This window comes from Melospiza georgiana, chromosome 4, assembly GCF_028018845.1.
Source record: "Melospiza georgiana isolate bMelGeo1 chromosome 4, bMelGeo1.pri, whole genome shotgun sequence".
Classification (NCBI taxonomy): domain Eukaryota; kingdom Metazoa; phylum Chordata; class Aves; order Passeriformes; family Passerellidae; genus Melospiza; species Melospiza georgiana.
In genome coordinates this window covers 49,027,761-49,044,555 of record NC_080433.1, presented here as the reverse complement: position 1 = coordinate 49,044,555, position 16,795 = coordinate 49,027,761, and the positions used below count along the sequence as shown (strand labels likewise).

The following is a 16,795-nucleotide window of genomic DNA, read 5'->3' as shown; positions in this document are numbered from 1 at the left end:
TCTTTTATTGGATGAGATAGCTGTATTTACTGAACTATATATGCCCAGGTGTCTTGCAACTTTATTTATTTCAGTAAAGTAACAAAATTTAATTTCCTTAAACAATTGGAACTACACACAATCTTTCATACAGCAAGACTCTTGCATAGTCTTATATGGGGAGTTTTCTGTAGGAGTTCTTTGTACTGATGCACAAAGTGTTAGAGCAAAAACTCAAGAAATATATATTAAACTTCTTTTATTTTCTTTTGATAAAGGCTATATGTGTGGGCTCAGAAGGTATGCAGATAATGTATCCTGCAATCTTTGACCAACTACTGGCCTTTGTAGAATTTTCCTGCAAGCCTCCACAGTATGGACAGTTGGAAACAAAGCACATTGCAAATGCAAAGTATAATCAGGTAATTAATTAGAAATCTCACTCGTTTCACTTGGCTGGTTAATCCAATTCAGCTTCAGATATAGGTTGTGCAGCAAGATGCATTTGTTCAAACTGTAAAAATTTAACTGCATGTTGTGTAATAAGTTTTTCCTAAATGCTTTTGTTATCTTCTTTTACTCCCTTTGCATTTTTCTTTGCTTTTGTACTTCATATTCCTTCATGTAGGAAAGGTCTGGCTTGGACACCAGACAAATGTGTCTGAATTTGTACATGAATTAATCTAAAATAATTTGTCCTACAAGAGATACTAAATTAAACACAGAGGCATGATAATTTTGAATGGAGAAAATTCCCTCAAGCTTCAGATTTTTGAATTGCACGTGCTGTAAAGAAATGGAACGTGTTCAGTAATTCTTATTATCTGTGTTCACTGCTGTTCACTAAGCATGAGCATCTGATTCAGTGTAATCAAAGAGGTAACTATTATGTATGTATTAATTCTTCTTATTCTGTTTGTCCTGCAACACAATGGAATCACACTAGATACAACTATTTGCACCGGTGAGTTAAATTTCCTTAAAGATTGTTCTAATGTAGTTGTCTTGCTTAGACTGCAACATTTCTCCTATTTAAATGTACTTTACTTCAATGTAGAGTACATTTTCATAGCCAGACTATGTTGTATTTGCAGTTTTGTGGCTTGGACCATATTCTTAGCAAACCTTGCATGCATTAAACGGAGAGTTCAGTGCAAAACATACACTTTCTGTTCCTTAATTAATATGTTTTCACACATAATTTACTAATTCCTTTTCCTAGGCGGAGTGGGTGGCATTGAATTACGTACCATTTGCAGAGAGATCATTGGAAGTTGTGGTGGACTTATACCAAAAGACAGCTTGCCACAAAGCTGTGGTAACAGAGAAGGTTCTTCAGAACATTATTAAGGTAAAAGTTTGACCTGCATGTGCTCTGAATTTAATGAGCTTATACTGAAAATCACAAGTTTTATTTTCAGCTAGTGTCGACAAACACTTCCTGGGAAGCTTCAAGCTGTAGTAAACAGATTGGTATTTTATGAAGATGAGCAGCAGGGAATAATTTATTTGGAAGCTGAAAGGCTATTTATTAGTCTATTTGTACTGTTCTTAGCTGGTTAATGTCAGCATCAGTATTTCAATGTTATGATAAAAATTAACAAACGTGTTAGGCCCCAAAATGTTCATCTTTGAAAGTGTTATGCACCTGGGTGTGGTAAGTAGGTGCCTTAGTAAATATGGCATTGAAGACCAAAGCCCAGTTTCTGTAGACTGGCATAAAAACTTTGGGGATGTATGCTCTGTTACTTTTGATTAGCTTTGAATGACTTCATGTGTCAATGCATCTCTGAAATGTTACCTAATAATACATGTACCTTACATATACCTATATACACCTTACAATACATAATAGCTAATATACCTTTAAAGTGAAATTGTCAAACGCTTCACTTTTTTTTGACCATTCAATTTCAGCAAAAAATTTTAGTAAATAATGGAAGTAATATTTTCCAGAAGTCTGGAAAATAAGAATGTGTCTGACGTGGCTTGTTTGCAATGACTTGGCTGACATCAGGATTTTCCTGTATAGAAATTTAGAAACCTGAATGTGTTTAAACCAGGTGATATTATTTGAAATCTGTTTTGAATGAAATATTTGTGTTTCAAAGTTAAATAGTTGTTTTCCACTTCTGTTTTAATGGGGTTGGTGGAACTGATAGAAATATCACTTTTTTATAACATTTGCAGTTGATAACAATAGGATCTATTGTGATATATGAAAATGCTTTTAAATTTATTTTTCATGTTTCTAAAGCCCATGTTGATTTTGGAATTAGATTGGACACATATGACCAAAAGCAGCAGAAAAAAAAGTTTTGTTTATTTCTAGGGTTAGAGTCTAGCTGTCATGATTTTTTGCCATAGAGAGTTAATTATAATTGACTCCCTTGTGGGAGTCAGAGTGAGTCTTTGCTCCTTTTGCTTTCCTCAGCTCGGAGACTGCACTAAAGGCATGGGAGGCACACATACAGTACCTGAATTTAGTCACTATGTATTTGAAATGTCAAGTAAATAATTGGTTTTCCAAGAAAACCAAAAACTTACTATCAGGTTCTAAAGTTTGACTAACAATACTAAAAAGAATGCATATACCTGTAAATAGTTCATATGCCTAATTAAAAAAATTTATTAATGACTTTGTTTTATAGATACTGAAGATGACTTTCCATCTAAAGTACTTAAAATTTGCTGTACTTTCATCTGCTTTAAATTTGAGTTGTATTGTAGCCTTTATCTTAGAATTTCACTAACTGTTCTTACGTTCAAAATTCATGTGGTTTAACAGTCAATAATGACCAGATTTCTTCCGGTGTTTGTGTTCCACTGTTTAAAGTTCAACTTTACTAGGAAAAATTTAAATGCAATGAGGCTCCTTTTCTTTACTGTGGAAGCACTTGGGATGGCTTTGTAGGGACTGAATTCTCCAGAATACATTTGTGATAACAGACTGCCTGCAGTCTCTTATGTGTTAGGAAAGCCCATTTGGCAGACTAGCAGAAATGGTGGATGGCAATACAGAAAAAGAAAATTAGTATGTGATTTTGTAGTGTAAATGATAATGGATCAATTCTGACTTCTAACCTTGTACTTGGCTACAGACCTGTGCTTTAGCCAGCATATATATGATAAATACGATAAATTATCTTCAGAATTGCATTTGTAAAAGGCCATCTCATATACTAGCAGAAAAGGTAGGGATTGTGTATTGCCATCCATGACAGTGTTCTCCAAGACCTTGTGCAGAAACTTGCTGTCATCTTAGATTTGTCTGAGCAACTATAAATTTCGTTTTGACTTTCATTTTGCAGACCCTTAGAATGCCTCTTAGTCTGAAGTACTCATGTCCTTCTGAAAGCACATGGAAGCTAGCTGTGTCCTCTCTTCTCAAAGTTCTCTCCATTGGACTGCCTGTTGCAAGGCAGCATGCATCTTCTGGAAAATTTGACAGTATGTGGCCAGAGCTAGCAAATACTTTTGAAGACTTTTTATTTACAAAAAGGTAAACGCAACTTTCTTTTTTTATTTTTAAAGGAAAATATTCACAAGTAATTTGTTCACTATACGTGACAGTAGAGCTATTTGATATATGAAAATTATTTTAATTGAATGATGGAGAAGAGGTAACCAATCTTCCTACTTCAAAAAGCTCTATTTTTAGAAAGTAATACAAAAAGCTTCAATCAAAAGGTGAAGTGTAAGAGCAAGAAAGAGCTCAGCTGAACTCTCAATATATGGCATAGTCTTTCTGAACAGGACAGGGAGCTCTGTATGAACTCCAAGGATGTTTGTTCTAGATTTGATAGAGTTGCTGATATGTACACAATTTGTTCCTTTCTTCACTTTGAACAGAGTTGCAATGGTATTTTTTCTAATTAACAGCATTAACTATATGTATTTGTCCTGAGTTCCATCTTGAAATACTCCACTTACTGTGAATTTTTGAAAATTATTTAGTACACTGCTGTTCACTTAGAAGCCCATAGTTATATTTGTTTCTACCTAACATAAATTGACTGCACCTTAATAATTAACCACACTTTATTGAAGATACTCTTTGAAAAGTGTAGTTAAATAGTCATATTTAAGACTATAAAGATGGACAGATTCCTCTCAAGAATGAAACACAGTCTCAGTCTACAACGGGCAGGCTGAGAAAGTCCAGAAGTGAAAAATAGTAATGATCAGAGACAGTTTAATCACAGAATCATAGAATGGTTTGAGTTGGAAAGGCTCTTAAAGATCATCTAGTTCCAGACAGCCTGCCATGGGCAGGACACCCTCTACTAGACCAGGTTGCTCAGATCCCCATCCAGCCCAGCCTTTGATCTATTTGTTCAAATAAAAGACTACAACATTAGCAAAACATTGTAAATTTTCAGAATATAATAAAAGCTTGCTTCAGAGAAGAATTTTTTTGTCCCTTGGCAATGGGTAAAAACTTGTTTCAGTACAGCAAAGATTTTCTAGGTTAGACACTAAGAGAATCTTTTACTCTAAGGAAGGTAAGGTATTTTAGATAATTGCTTAGGAGTGGTATGGAATTTCCATCTTCTGTAAACATCTGTGGACAAGCATCTTTTAGGAGTAGTTTAAATATATCTGATGGTATTTTAGAATAAAAAACAAGGTGGAACATGAAAAATATTTTCAGTTACAAATAAATCTTTCTTTTGAACAGAAAACAGTAAGGTTCTTCAGTGCCTTACACTAATATGCTGTGTGTTTAATTTTGAAACACACAAAAGTCAGCAACCAAACACAGCTGTATTTACTAATGATGGATAAATACCAGCTTGCCCAAAACAAACAAGCAAACAAAAAAAAAAAAAAGAAAATTTACTTTAGAGACACACGTGTCACTAGTGGAAATGCATAATAATGAATGGGTTTGGAATATCATCAATAGTATTCCCATCGATAGGAAGGCAATCAGGTGAAAAACCTTTCCTGTTGTTTTTGCATTTCCTTGAAAAAAATTCTATGAAGTAGGAGGACCTTAAAATAGAAAAGGTCATCCATGATGGCATAAAAGGCACTTCAGTCATCCAAGTTTTTATTTTATGCTTCACTACCTCTTTAATGTAAAATAATCCTTGCAGTATCTTGCTTGGTTTTCTTTTCAGCGTGAGTTAGGAGTTAGTATTCTTGCTTCCATTCTGAGACAGGCAGTCCACGTCAGTTAACACTCTATAATCTATATCACTGTTGGGTGATCAGAATTCAGATGAAGGTTTTTCATGTTATTGTAGAAGAGCATATGTTCACTTAAAAGTTGCTTTGGAAATACATATTACTATTTATTGTAATTTAATTTTTCCTAGATATTTGCAAAGCAAATTAAACATTTCTGTTTTGCATATTCTTAGCTGAACAAGACTAGTACTGCTACAGCTTCCTGGTATTAATTGGTCATAAATTCAGGGAAGCAAAATTATTCCAGCTCTTTAGTGTAATTCAGGATAATCCATGATCATCTGCATGACTTTTTGGCCAAATCTGTTTGTCTATAACAAATATGTTTAATTTACAGTGAGCGATTTATACTTTACTTGAATATTATTTCGAATGTAGAAATTTCATCTTAATGTGTTGCTTGCTAGAAACTATTACTCTTTATGTTAATTCTAATACCTTTTGTCATTTATCATGTATGGACAAATACTGTCTGGAGTTAGAAGAAAAAATAGTACTTGTGTTAATTTTTATGATGCCTTATGATGTCTGTCTTGACTTAAGTCTGGTTTTGCCTCTTTAGCAACCAGAGTGTATACTATAATTTAAAATACAAAATGTGTTTTAGAGAAAATTTTTTCATCCTAACTAAAGGTGTCTTTAGGAAAGTGTAGGAAACCTTTTTTTCACTTAAAACTTTAAAGTTTAAATTAATTTAAAGCACTAAAAATAGGCTGGTATATTGTAGAACCACATGGCTACAGCAAGATAATTTGACCTGTTAGTGTAATTAATGGCCACTATCATTATGCTTTCCAGGCTTCTTTTGAGTAGATTAATTTTGCTTATGTAGTTGTATTTTGTGTGGCTACAGAATGTCTGGGGTTGTTTTTTTTTTACCTCCCTAATGCTCATCTTTTTCTAAACAGCAGTTTACCTTCCAAGTGTATGGTTGTCCTGCATACAGTTAGGGCCTTGTCCCTTGGTATCTTTAGGGTAGGTAGGTAGGTAGGTAGATAGATAGATAGATAGATTGATTGATTTTCTGTTCTTTCTATCAGCCTGAGCCTTGTGCTCCTAAAAAACATTAAAGCTGAAAAGGGAATGCATCTTCCTCATGCCACTAGTCAGGACAATTAGTAATAGCAGTCACTTTTCCTTTTCTTCGTCCTCCTCGTTCTCCTCCTCCTCCCCATATTGCTACTGAGGCATATCTCTCTTGCTGTGATGCAAGGAGGGCTCTAGAGATAGCTGTGGAAGTTCCCCCCATTGAGGTAATTCTCTTCTGATTTCCTCTGCTAAAATCTTTCTGCACTCTGTGCAAGATGCTATGAGACTACCCTTGGCAAGTAAAGCAACCTGTCCTTTTTGGTTTGAAATTTGCTAAATTGTGTCTTCTAGTGGTTTATAAATGCAGTTTACTTAGTCTCTTAAATTTGTGGTTGTTCCACTTGTAAGGAAGTTGAATTCAGAATTTTCAAATTTAGTGCGTGCTTTCTTTTTTTTTTTTTTTTTTTTGTAATTCTAATAGAAAACATACACTAGTCATAGTGGGGCCTTATTCCCGGGTAATTTGAGAGAATCTATTCACTGTTTTGAAAATAACAGCTAAAATTTATTGCTGAGTTGACATGCATGTCATCCTTCAGGTTGCAAGGGAAGGCAGTGAGAATGTACTTTCCAACAATCCATATTAATCCTTTATTTAAGGACAGCTAGGTGGTATAGAACTGGTTTTGTTGTGTTTCCTATTTATTTATATTAACAATGACTTGTGTTTTTTAAAATTATGGAACTACTTGCATTTTTGTCCATAACACCAAATCAATTAACCAAGCCACAGTTGAGAAGAGGAGAGTGGTTTTAGTTAGATTTGTGACTTGTAAATTTGAATTGGCTTTAGTAACCCTGCTGAACCTGTCAAATGGCTTTACTGCAGCTGTGAGTCAGGTCATCTCTGGTGGCTTTCCAACTTGCAAATGTGTCACACAGGACAGAAAGGTTATTAAGTTAGGTGCAGGAGTGTACAAATCTCACTAAGACCAGCATGGATTGAAAAGGTTTCAAAGCACAAAGAATTGGGGAAATGAAGTTCAGTTGACCCCCTAAGAGGCTGACAGCGAGACAGAGTAACCCCATTACTGCATTATCTGGATTTTTAGCATCCTCTAACATGTCACCCCTTGTGACAGGAATAGTTAGATATATGCAGTTAGACCTGAATATGGTTAGAACTGAAAATCCACTTTCATATGCTGGCGTTCTGTAATTTTTCCTAGGCTCTTTGTTTCAATGAAACTGGAATGTTATGTCACAAAATCCCCCTTCCTTTTCTTCCTTCAGTCTTGATACATTTTCATACTCCACATTTTCCACTATTAAATGTTCTAGATGTTCTGTGCTGTTGTCTGTCCAGGCTATATGCAAAGCTAGGTAAATGGCTTCCTTTTGTATCTCGTCTTCAAATCTTTATTCTACAAGCCTGATTTAGGACTGCTGGGATGGTTCTAAATATGAAACATCTGCATCTCTGTAAGACTTACAAAAGCCTTAATGCAGTCAGTCTTCCCAGCAACACTGCATAACAGATTTGATTAGGTTTTTTTCCCTTAGTTTACATTAAAATATGCCAGTGCACATGGCCTTATTTTTGTATGTATGTTCTCCAAGTTTCTACCTGGCTGAGCATTGGGGAGGAAAATGAAATTATTTCACTGATGTTCTAAATTTTTAACCAATAGATCAGAAAAATGTTTCAAATAACTCGTAACTCTTCTAGTCACCGTGGTCCTAGGAATCATAAATGTAGATAGTCTAATATTGCTCCTGGCATTGAAACTGAGTTGGCATTGATTAGACAAGAGGCCACTGTAGTTTGAACCCTTAAACCCCTAAAGCTCTGTGAGTAGCTGTATTTAAAATAGGGTTCCACCTCTGTCTTTTGGATAGGAACAGAATTTCAAGCCAGCTATGGAGCTTAAATGAGAGGTGATACTCAATGATGTTTAAAAAGTACAAAGCACAGCAGAAATTCTCTCTGCAGCTTTGTACAACAAGAAATTTCAAATATAGCCAGGAGAGCCCAGGTAAATGAAAAAGGAAAATGTTACTGTCACAGCATTAGTGCTTTCTAAGCCAGAAGTTTCAGCTTTAAAAAAAAAAAATTAGAGCAAACTACAGTTGAGGTGACTCAATAATCTTGATTTTTGTCATAAATCAAGACGACATTTAAAATTAATACATTTCATATAACATAATTTACACAAAATTGTCTTCCAGTAAGAGGCTGGTATGTTTATTACTTCATAATGTTCTTCTTTCCCAGAGGCTTTCATAGAGGCATGTCATGCCATTATATACAATAAAATTCACCAAATATGTGTGTGTGTGTATATATATAATTTATTAGAGCAGAAGTCTATGCTCACATGAGGGAATTAAATCAATACTTTCCCAAAAGATGCTTCTGAGCACAGTGCTGTGCACAGCAGGGCTCTGGGTGCTTGTTAGGTCTTTGCTCTTGGCTCTGAAGCCCTCCCTGTTCAGTGGGCAGGGGCTGGGAGGTCTTTCCTCTCTGAGGGAAGTTGCTGCATCACACTCATATCTTTTCTGGCTCCTGACCCTCCAGTATGGTTTGGATACGTTGTGCCAGAACAGCAAAGCATTTGGCCCCCAAATAGGTGTGTCTGCACAGACAAAAATCTATTTACTTGGGAATAATTTGCTACATGAACAAATATGTATCATAATCTTTAGTAGGTAAGGTAGATCAGGTATGGATGACTGGGCAGAAAAGCCTGAACACCTCTTTAAGTAAACCTCAGCTCAGAGAGTGAGTCGTAAATTGGAAAGTGTCAGTCTGAAATCTTCCCATGTATTTCAACATGACCTGCATTTCTATGCATTATAATAACTTAAATTATTATCAAAAGGTTTTGCATACTTAACAGCTTTGTGTGTTAGAAAAGGTACTGATTGAACAGCTACTTAATATTTTATTCTATTCTATGATTTCAACATAAAATTCCAAACTTCCTGACTCCCTAATACACAACCCAGTAATAAATACAATATTTCAATATTTTATTCTTTTATTCATACATGTAACACATGTCTGTTTCATAGATAAAGTGATCCAGACTTTATCTGCATAAAGTCTCTTTGAAGAGCAGAGATATATTTGTTTTTTAAGCAGAAACATTGGTGCATACATAAAACATTCCTAGTTGTCAAAACTGAAATTTAGCTGTAGATGTGAAGACTGATCTTCAGTATGTTATGCAGAGTATTCAGAAGATGGGGAAAAAGCCTATCTTAGAAAAATCTTTGTCAGCAACATACAGGGGCCCTGGAAGAAAAAAAATCACGCAAAACAAAATGTCTGTCAGCTAAACTAATCAGATTTGAATTTTTGAGATTTCAAAACCTTCAATGTTTTTAAACTTTCATTAAAATTGGCAGTGGGACAGAGGAAACAGGCCCGGATGAGTACTCTTATGAGGACAGATTGGCACAGGTCCACAGTCCTACCCTGGGCAGCTGCCTTGCCTGTGAGCCTCTGCTTAGCTCTGAACTACCCAGCACAGGGTCTGTTGAATCATTTCTGGACATTTCATCTGAAAACAAATTCATATATATATATATATATAATGGAAGAAGTCAGAAAAGTTCTAAATTTCTTCAAAACTATTGTTTATAAAATGGCTTTTTCTTTTTATAAAATTCATTAAAATGAGAACAAATGCATCATTTCTGTTAGCAGGGGAAAAAGACATGGTAATACCCCATTAATGAAAAATGTTTCATTAATATAGAAGAAAATGTAAAATTAAAAAAAATTTAAAGATGTACCATTGGAACTCAAAAGTATTTTTGTCATCATGAGAGAAAAGACTAGGTTGCTTAAAGCCCCCATCCAACCTGACCTTGTGATCATTAATCATTACCATACAATAGTACCAACTTGATGCATGTAATAACTGTAAATGTAATGCACTTTCCCACACTTATCTCCTTATGTTGTAAATTTAAAGTGTAACGTAGTGTGTTTATTTTTAGTACACCTCCTGATAATCTCTCAATTCAAGAATTTCAGAAGAATGAGAGTATTGATGTTGAGGTAAGGAGCCTAAAACAAATAATGCTGTTAAGATTAACAAATTTGTGACATACACAAGTTGCATTTTGTTCTGAAATAATTTCTTGAAAAGTTACTGTTTCATTACTTTTTCTGTGATGCTGTTTTCATTTTTGAAAACAAGACAGGAAATTCATAGGTCCAGAATTCAGCTGCTTCAGGGTGATGCAAAAAGTAGGAAGTGGGATGCCAAAAAGTATTTCTTGTCATCTCAACTTCAAAACAGGATAGACTGGCTAAACCAAAATGCATTTCTGACTCTAGCTTATTATGTATCCTTATTTATTAATGTTATTGCTGAGCATTTACGCTGGTAATTGTAGACCACAGAGAAAGCTGAGAATTAAACCTGAAATGAATGCTTTCTGTGTTGAGGGCGTGGTCAGCAAAAACAAGCTTTGGCATAAATGAAGAAGCTATGTGTAGTTTGTACAGCACAGAGATTACTGTATGTTTGGTTGTATAAGGCTGAAGAAAATTAGGAGAAGATGATACCTGAAATAAGGAGGGACTTCTCTCCTTTCACTCCAGGACAAAAAATGTGGCACAACAGAGATTAGGGATACAAAGCAAAAGAGAAGACACGGCAGTATCTGTGGTTTCATCACCCATCATCTTTCCAGAGGGGTGGCTGGAACACAAATTTATATGGATGAAAAGTGAGAGTGGTTCTGCTTGCAGCGAGCAGAACCCCCAAATCTAATGCATTAATTTATGGAGATCTAAACCTATTTTGTTCCCGAATGGGAGCACCAAGACAAGGATAGAGAGTATTTCTGTTCAAATGTACTGCCTTAAGCTGGTTTAGATAATTAACACACTTGTTCTGCTTTGCAGATATCACATTATCAGGGATGGGTATGTGGGTTAATGTCAGAGAGAGGATATTGAAGTGGGGTGGAGGGAGAGAGATTCCTGATGTTAAATCTTCTCTTTTCAAAACCATGCATTTGACTTGAAGAATGTACTTCAAATGTCATTTGAAATCTGATCAGAAACTTTGGCCAAAGTGGCAGGGGAAAGGTTTTTATTTCAAGTTTAATGTCCCATGCAAGACCACACTTTAGGACATATCTGCAAATTTTCAATGCTAGCAATAGAAGATTTTGTGAAGTCTAATTAGGCCTTTCTCTCCTGTTAACTGTTTCTTCATACTAGATTTACAGTATTTAGAAAACCTATATAAATATATGTAATTTATTTTAGGTGGTGCAGCTTATCAGCACAGAGATACTGCCATATGCTAATTTTATTCCTAAGGAATTTGTTGGTCAGATAATGACTATGCTCAATAAAGGCTCAATACATTCTCAGTCATCCTCCTTTACAGGTATGATACCTCAATGACAAAAATTACAGTGTTTAAATCTACTAGGAAATAATTAAAATGTTCAGTGTGCTTATGATAAAGGCTTGAAGTTCCCTGGCATGTATTCAGTACAGACTGTTTGATATCCAACTTCTTAAAGAAATTATATTTTGTGGAAGTTGCCAAGCTTTCCTTGCAATTTTTAAAAAATTGCTTCATTACAGCTTGGACAGTATCATATTGAACTTGTGTTACTTTCTACATAGTTTATTTTCCTTTGTGCCAGTTCTAATAATAATTTCAGACAATTGTAAGACAGACATCCTGTTCTTAAAACCTAAATGACCCTAGTGTAACTATATGGTGTACCCAGCCAGATACCTTCTCTGTCTTTAAGAAAAAACATTTGTAGGGGTTTTTGGAAAGATGAAAAAAGTGAACATAAGCCATTACATAGAAAAAGACTTGAATTGTACCGTTCCAAATATGACTATTTATGATGTAGGAATGTTTGCTGTTTTAAAATTATTTAATGTATTTTTAATTAATGTCAGGTATGTGATATGTTACTGAGAATGTGTCATAATTCATCTCTTATGTTCAGAACTATTGTGATTTTTGCACAGTCTTTTTTTCTTAGAATATATTCTTAATATTTGTTCTTATCACTGTTAATATTTTTAATACTAGAGTGATAACCTTTTCTCAGCATGTAATGAGCAGATTGAAATGCAGCATCATGCACAATGCACAATTGAAATGCATCATTTTACTTTGACAGAAGCCGAAATAGATATTCGAATGAGAGAAGAGTTTTCTAAGGTGTGTTTTGAAACACTGCTCCAGTTTTCATTCAGTAATAAAGTCACAACTCCTCAAGAAGGCTACATCTCTAGAATGGCACTTTCTGTGCTCTTGAAAAGGTCACAAGATGTATTGCATCGCTACATAGAAGATGAGAGATTGAGTGGGAAATGTCCTCTTCCACGGTATGGGCATTGTCTTTAGAAAATAAAGGTATTACCAGGACTTTATGAGGAGAAGTTTGCATTCACATATCACTTAGTCATGAAAAAAATGAGGGGGCTAGGAGAGAATGAAATTTAAAAGGCAGGGAAATGTTTAGGGGAAGATATCTCAAAAAAAATGCTGGTACCCTGTTTTTTTTAAAAAAACTCCAAGTAACAATGGCCATATTCTGTGCTGTTAAACGGGTTTCAGTCACTGAAACAATATTTCTGATATCTCTAGCATTATATTTCTGAAATCTGATTTCCTTTTATTCCCATTAGAGCTATTTGTAGTTTCTGAATTAAAAGGTGAGTAGAATCTCCGCCAAAATGAAATATCCAGACAGCAATATTGAGAATCATTACTCAAGTAATTGTTCTTGAAATAGAACAATTAGATCAGAAAACTAGGAAATTCTTTAAAATGGGAATTTACTTGAAATTCACTTCACTTCTGAAGGTTTTGATCATGAGTGTGGAAATTGATTATCTTTGTTAGCCTTATCATGTATTTTGATAGGAGTGTATTGATTTCTCTGGGTCTGGATTGAAGGCACTTCAGACAGTAGTTCACATTCAGACTCAAGTGTTTATTATTTCTTGTCAGTGAAACACTCTCACAACCATGAGTTCAGCAGTGTTTCATTAGCAAGCACAAAATGGCTAACTATCTCTTGTTACAAGGTCTTTTAAAGCTAAACTATCCAATTAAGAACTGACACCTAGATTATTTTCCCTTTTAACCCAATAACTGATCCCTGGAAGCCCACAATGCAGACTTTTCTGTCCAATTACACCCAAACCCATGAAGAAGAAGAAGAAGGTAAAGAAGAATAACCTGCCTCCACCGTAAAACCTCCATCTTGCTTCATATTTATTTCTATATTCTAAAATAGCAAACTCTTAAATTTTCCACCCTGTGGTATTACATGCTTCTTATCAACTACATACCCGTAATCCCAGCACTATCAATCAATTCTGGAAGCCTTCTTCACAGCCTGAGGTCAAATGCAGTGTTCTCTTGTGGGTCTGTGCCTTTAAGCACAGAAAGTTTAAAATTCTCAGCATCCAGGATTCCAACAAGTATTTTCAGATTGAGATTTGTATGGTGTTACTGTTTCCAGTATCAAAGTTAAAGCTGTCCTAGATGAGACAACAGCAATAATAGTGGGAAACTTTTTCTATAAAATGTACAATCTTGAAACAAAAACGAGTAGTTGACTGTTTGCATTTTTTTCTTTTGTAGGCAGCAAGTAACAGAAATCATATTTGTTTTAAAAGCTGTCAGTACTCTCATAGATTCACTTAAAAAGACTCAACCTGAAAATGGTAAGTTACTGTTAAATAACATTGTTCCAAACAAGGTAACATTATATCTGCCCCAAAGATGGATTTATTTCTTTTAGTAGTGTTCACAGAAATTTGAAAAAAAAAGTATACTCTGTAAGAGTCAGTATTCTGTAATTCTTTGTATATGTAGGTGACAGGTAGATGGCAAGAAACCCCACAAAGTTTTTCCAGTATGACTAAAAGTATAAGGACATAAAAGTATATGTTCAATAAAAGAGAAAATGTCAATTTATGGTGTCCTTTATTAGATAAAGTTCAGTGTCTTCTGAAAACAAAGAAAAAACCTTGTTCCATAAAATATTAATGGAATTCTTAAAAATATGAAGCCTGGATAGATCCTTTTTTCCTTCTCATGATACCTTTTTAGGTTGTTACGGATCATGTACACATGAGTGCACTCTGCAGTTAAAGGGGTATACAAGTTAAATGCATGGACAGGCTGGTAGATACTTACACTCATGGTCTTGCTTTTCCCTCTCTTCCTGCACTATTATTTTCTGTCCCCTGGACTGAGCTTAGGATGCCTGACTAAATGTTTGACAGATTTATTTAAATGGCTGAATCTAATGAAAGACTTCATTTATAATTAGCTATCCTGTTCCTCCTGTAAGCTGCACCTCTGGTATTTGTGTAGAGTTCTTGGAAGGAAACTTAATCATGAGTCTTGGTTAAGTCCATTGTAGTGGACTCTCAAATTCTGTCAGAATTGTGTATACAACATTTCCCTCTACCTCTCTGCTTTTGATATTAGGAGGAACAGAAAAAAACCAACCTTTATAAATTCCCAAACAAACAAACAAGCCAGCCTTTCCAGAAAAACACAGGCAGGTGGGTTTCTAGAAAGAGGCAGCGCCTCATTTGTATAATCACTGAGTTATGATGATGTGGTTTCCAAGGTTTCATGGCCAAAGTGTGCAGGTAGAACTGTGCCAGGATGCAGAAAGCCTTTTGGCTAACCCTGAAGCACTGAAGTGCTGCTCTGGTGGGTCTTCCTCTTAGAGAAGCAGAGAAGCTGAATCAGCTGGACTGTTCCCCACATCTCTCTTCCTGCAATGAGAGACATTCTTCCCCTTGTCCATATGCAGTAGTGCTTGCCAAACCTCCCACACTTTCTTAGAAAGAGAACTACTGGACAAATTGCAGAATCACTTCACTCTCACGTCTACCTTTTAATAATTTTATTTATTTAAGGTAATTATTAATGTCTGAATTGGGGTTTGTTCTCTTTTGAAAGCAGAGCTAAAACAGAAATAACCAAGGAAGTGACATTATAATAAGAATCATGCTACAATGTTTAATTTTACTTGTTGGACGAACAAAACTTTACCATTTTTTTTTTTTTGTCTTTGTCCAGTGTTTTTTACTTTTGCTTTCTATAGCTCTTGTATTCTGAAATTATCTGAAGTCAATAGAAAGTCTCACTGCTGACAATTTTCCAAAAGTGAAATCTGCATCCAGTTCAATTTTCTGTCAATAGCTGAGAAAAGCAGGCAGAAAACACATGTATTACAGATTGAAGTATTATCTTAAATTTGTCAGTTCTTCATCCCAAAGACACACTGAAGGACTCATATGTAGAAACACAGGTGTGTAGCACTACTTTAAGGATATTATCCCATATGGCCTCTGGCTGCAGCTGAAAAAACAAACATTTTCCTGCAGAAATCCTGGTCCATGTCCGATTGCCCTGCGTGGATGCCATAGTACAGCATTAAGTACCTATGTTTAGGCATGCTGTGAATCTGCCATTTCCTAGAAGGTATTGGAAAAAAATCTGTTGTCAGTATTTGGACAGTGGTAAGTGACTCAATCTGTTCTTTCTTCCCTGCAGTTGATTCTAGCACATGGGCACAAGTTATTGCCTTGTACCCGACTTTAGTAGAATGTATCACCTGCTCATCCTCAGAAGTGTGCTCTGCTTTGAAGGAGGCACTGGTTCCCTTTAAGGACTTCATGCATCCACCAGCAGCCAAGGTACAGAATGGAGAGTCTTGACCCCATAAAACTTCTTTTTTATTCTTGAAGGGAATATCCAAAAATGTTTGCTCCTGGGTGAAGTTTCTCTGAGGAAATCTCTTGTGACTAGTACTTTGGCAACCAGTGCTGACTGCCTCTTAACTGTACTAACAAGAGCTCAGTAAGTCGTGAATACAGGCTTTATCTCAAAGGTTCCAGAGTGAGTAGCAGTGCAAACCTTTAATAAATTTAATTGACTAGTTGGAATCATTTATAATCTAATGTACTTGCTACAGTATCTTGAAGTGGTGATTGAAAAGTGGGCTTATGTACAGCTTGTTGTGTATGTGTTAATGATGTAATTAAAAATATTTCAATTCAGTCAGATTTATTAGGCTGGTGTTTTGCACCCTTTTTTGAAGTACGAATTGTACTAAAATTTTATGCAAGATGGTACTGTAACATTCCATATATCTGTAACCAGCCTTTGTAAACAAAGGGAACTGATATACTTGTGTGTATAATAAATGGTACAGTTATGTATAAAATAGTTGCATTTATTATTTAAATTCTTTTAAAAATATTGATAATGTCAAATGCTTGAAAATGTATTTATTATGAATAAGTTGTATGCTTGCATTTTTACTTACAGTTTGCCTTCTAAATTGCCAGATATGCTCATTCATATCTGATCATGTTAGTTTTTGCTTAATTGAATGTATCTTCCTTGTGGCCATTGGACATCTGCAAAGGGTCATATAACAAAAGATTGAAACAAGCAGTCACAGTCTGCTGATCTCAAATTTCAGAGTAGTTGACCTGAAATAAGTTTGAATATGCACAAATCCACTGTAGCACTTCAACACTACCATACCTCAC

General features: G+C 35.2%; 1 protein-coding gene across 2 annotated transcripts in view; it reads left to right on the top strand.

Moving 5' to 3' along the window:
• The window catches only part of MON2 (MON2 homolog, regulator of endosome-to-Golgi trafficking), a 65,152-nt gene extending 48,855 nt beyond the window's left edge, over positions 1 to 16,297 (top strand). The window contains exons 27-35 of one of the 2 annotated variants that reach the window (XM_058022155.1): positions 258 to 401; positions 926 to 943; positions 1,202 to 1,330; positions 3,291 to 3,481; positions 10,213 to 10,273; positions 11,498 to 11,621; positions 12,382 to 12,589; positions 13,857 to 13,939; positions 15,792 to 16,297. In XM_058022155.1, coding sequence (XP_057878138.1) covers positions 258 to 401; positions 926 to 943; positions 1,202 to 1,330; positions 3,291 to 3,481; positions 10,213 to 10,273; positions 11,498 to 11,621; positions 12,382 to 12,589; positions 13,857 to 13,939; positions 15,792 to 15,955 — 1,122 coding nt within the window. In that variant the 3' untranslated portion in view covers positions 15,956 to 16,297. The remainder of the gene's footprint in view (positions 1 to 257; positions 402 to 925; positions 944 to 1,201; positions 1,331 to 3,290; positions 3,482 to 10,212; positions 10,274 to 11,497; positions 11,622 to 12,381; positions 12,590 to 13,856; positions 13,940 to 15,791) is intronic. The other variant, XM_058022156.1, reaches the window with a different exon arrangement.
• Positions 16,298 to 16,795: the final 498 nt, after the last annotated feature.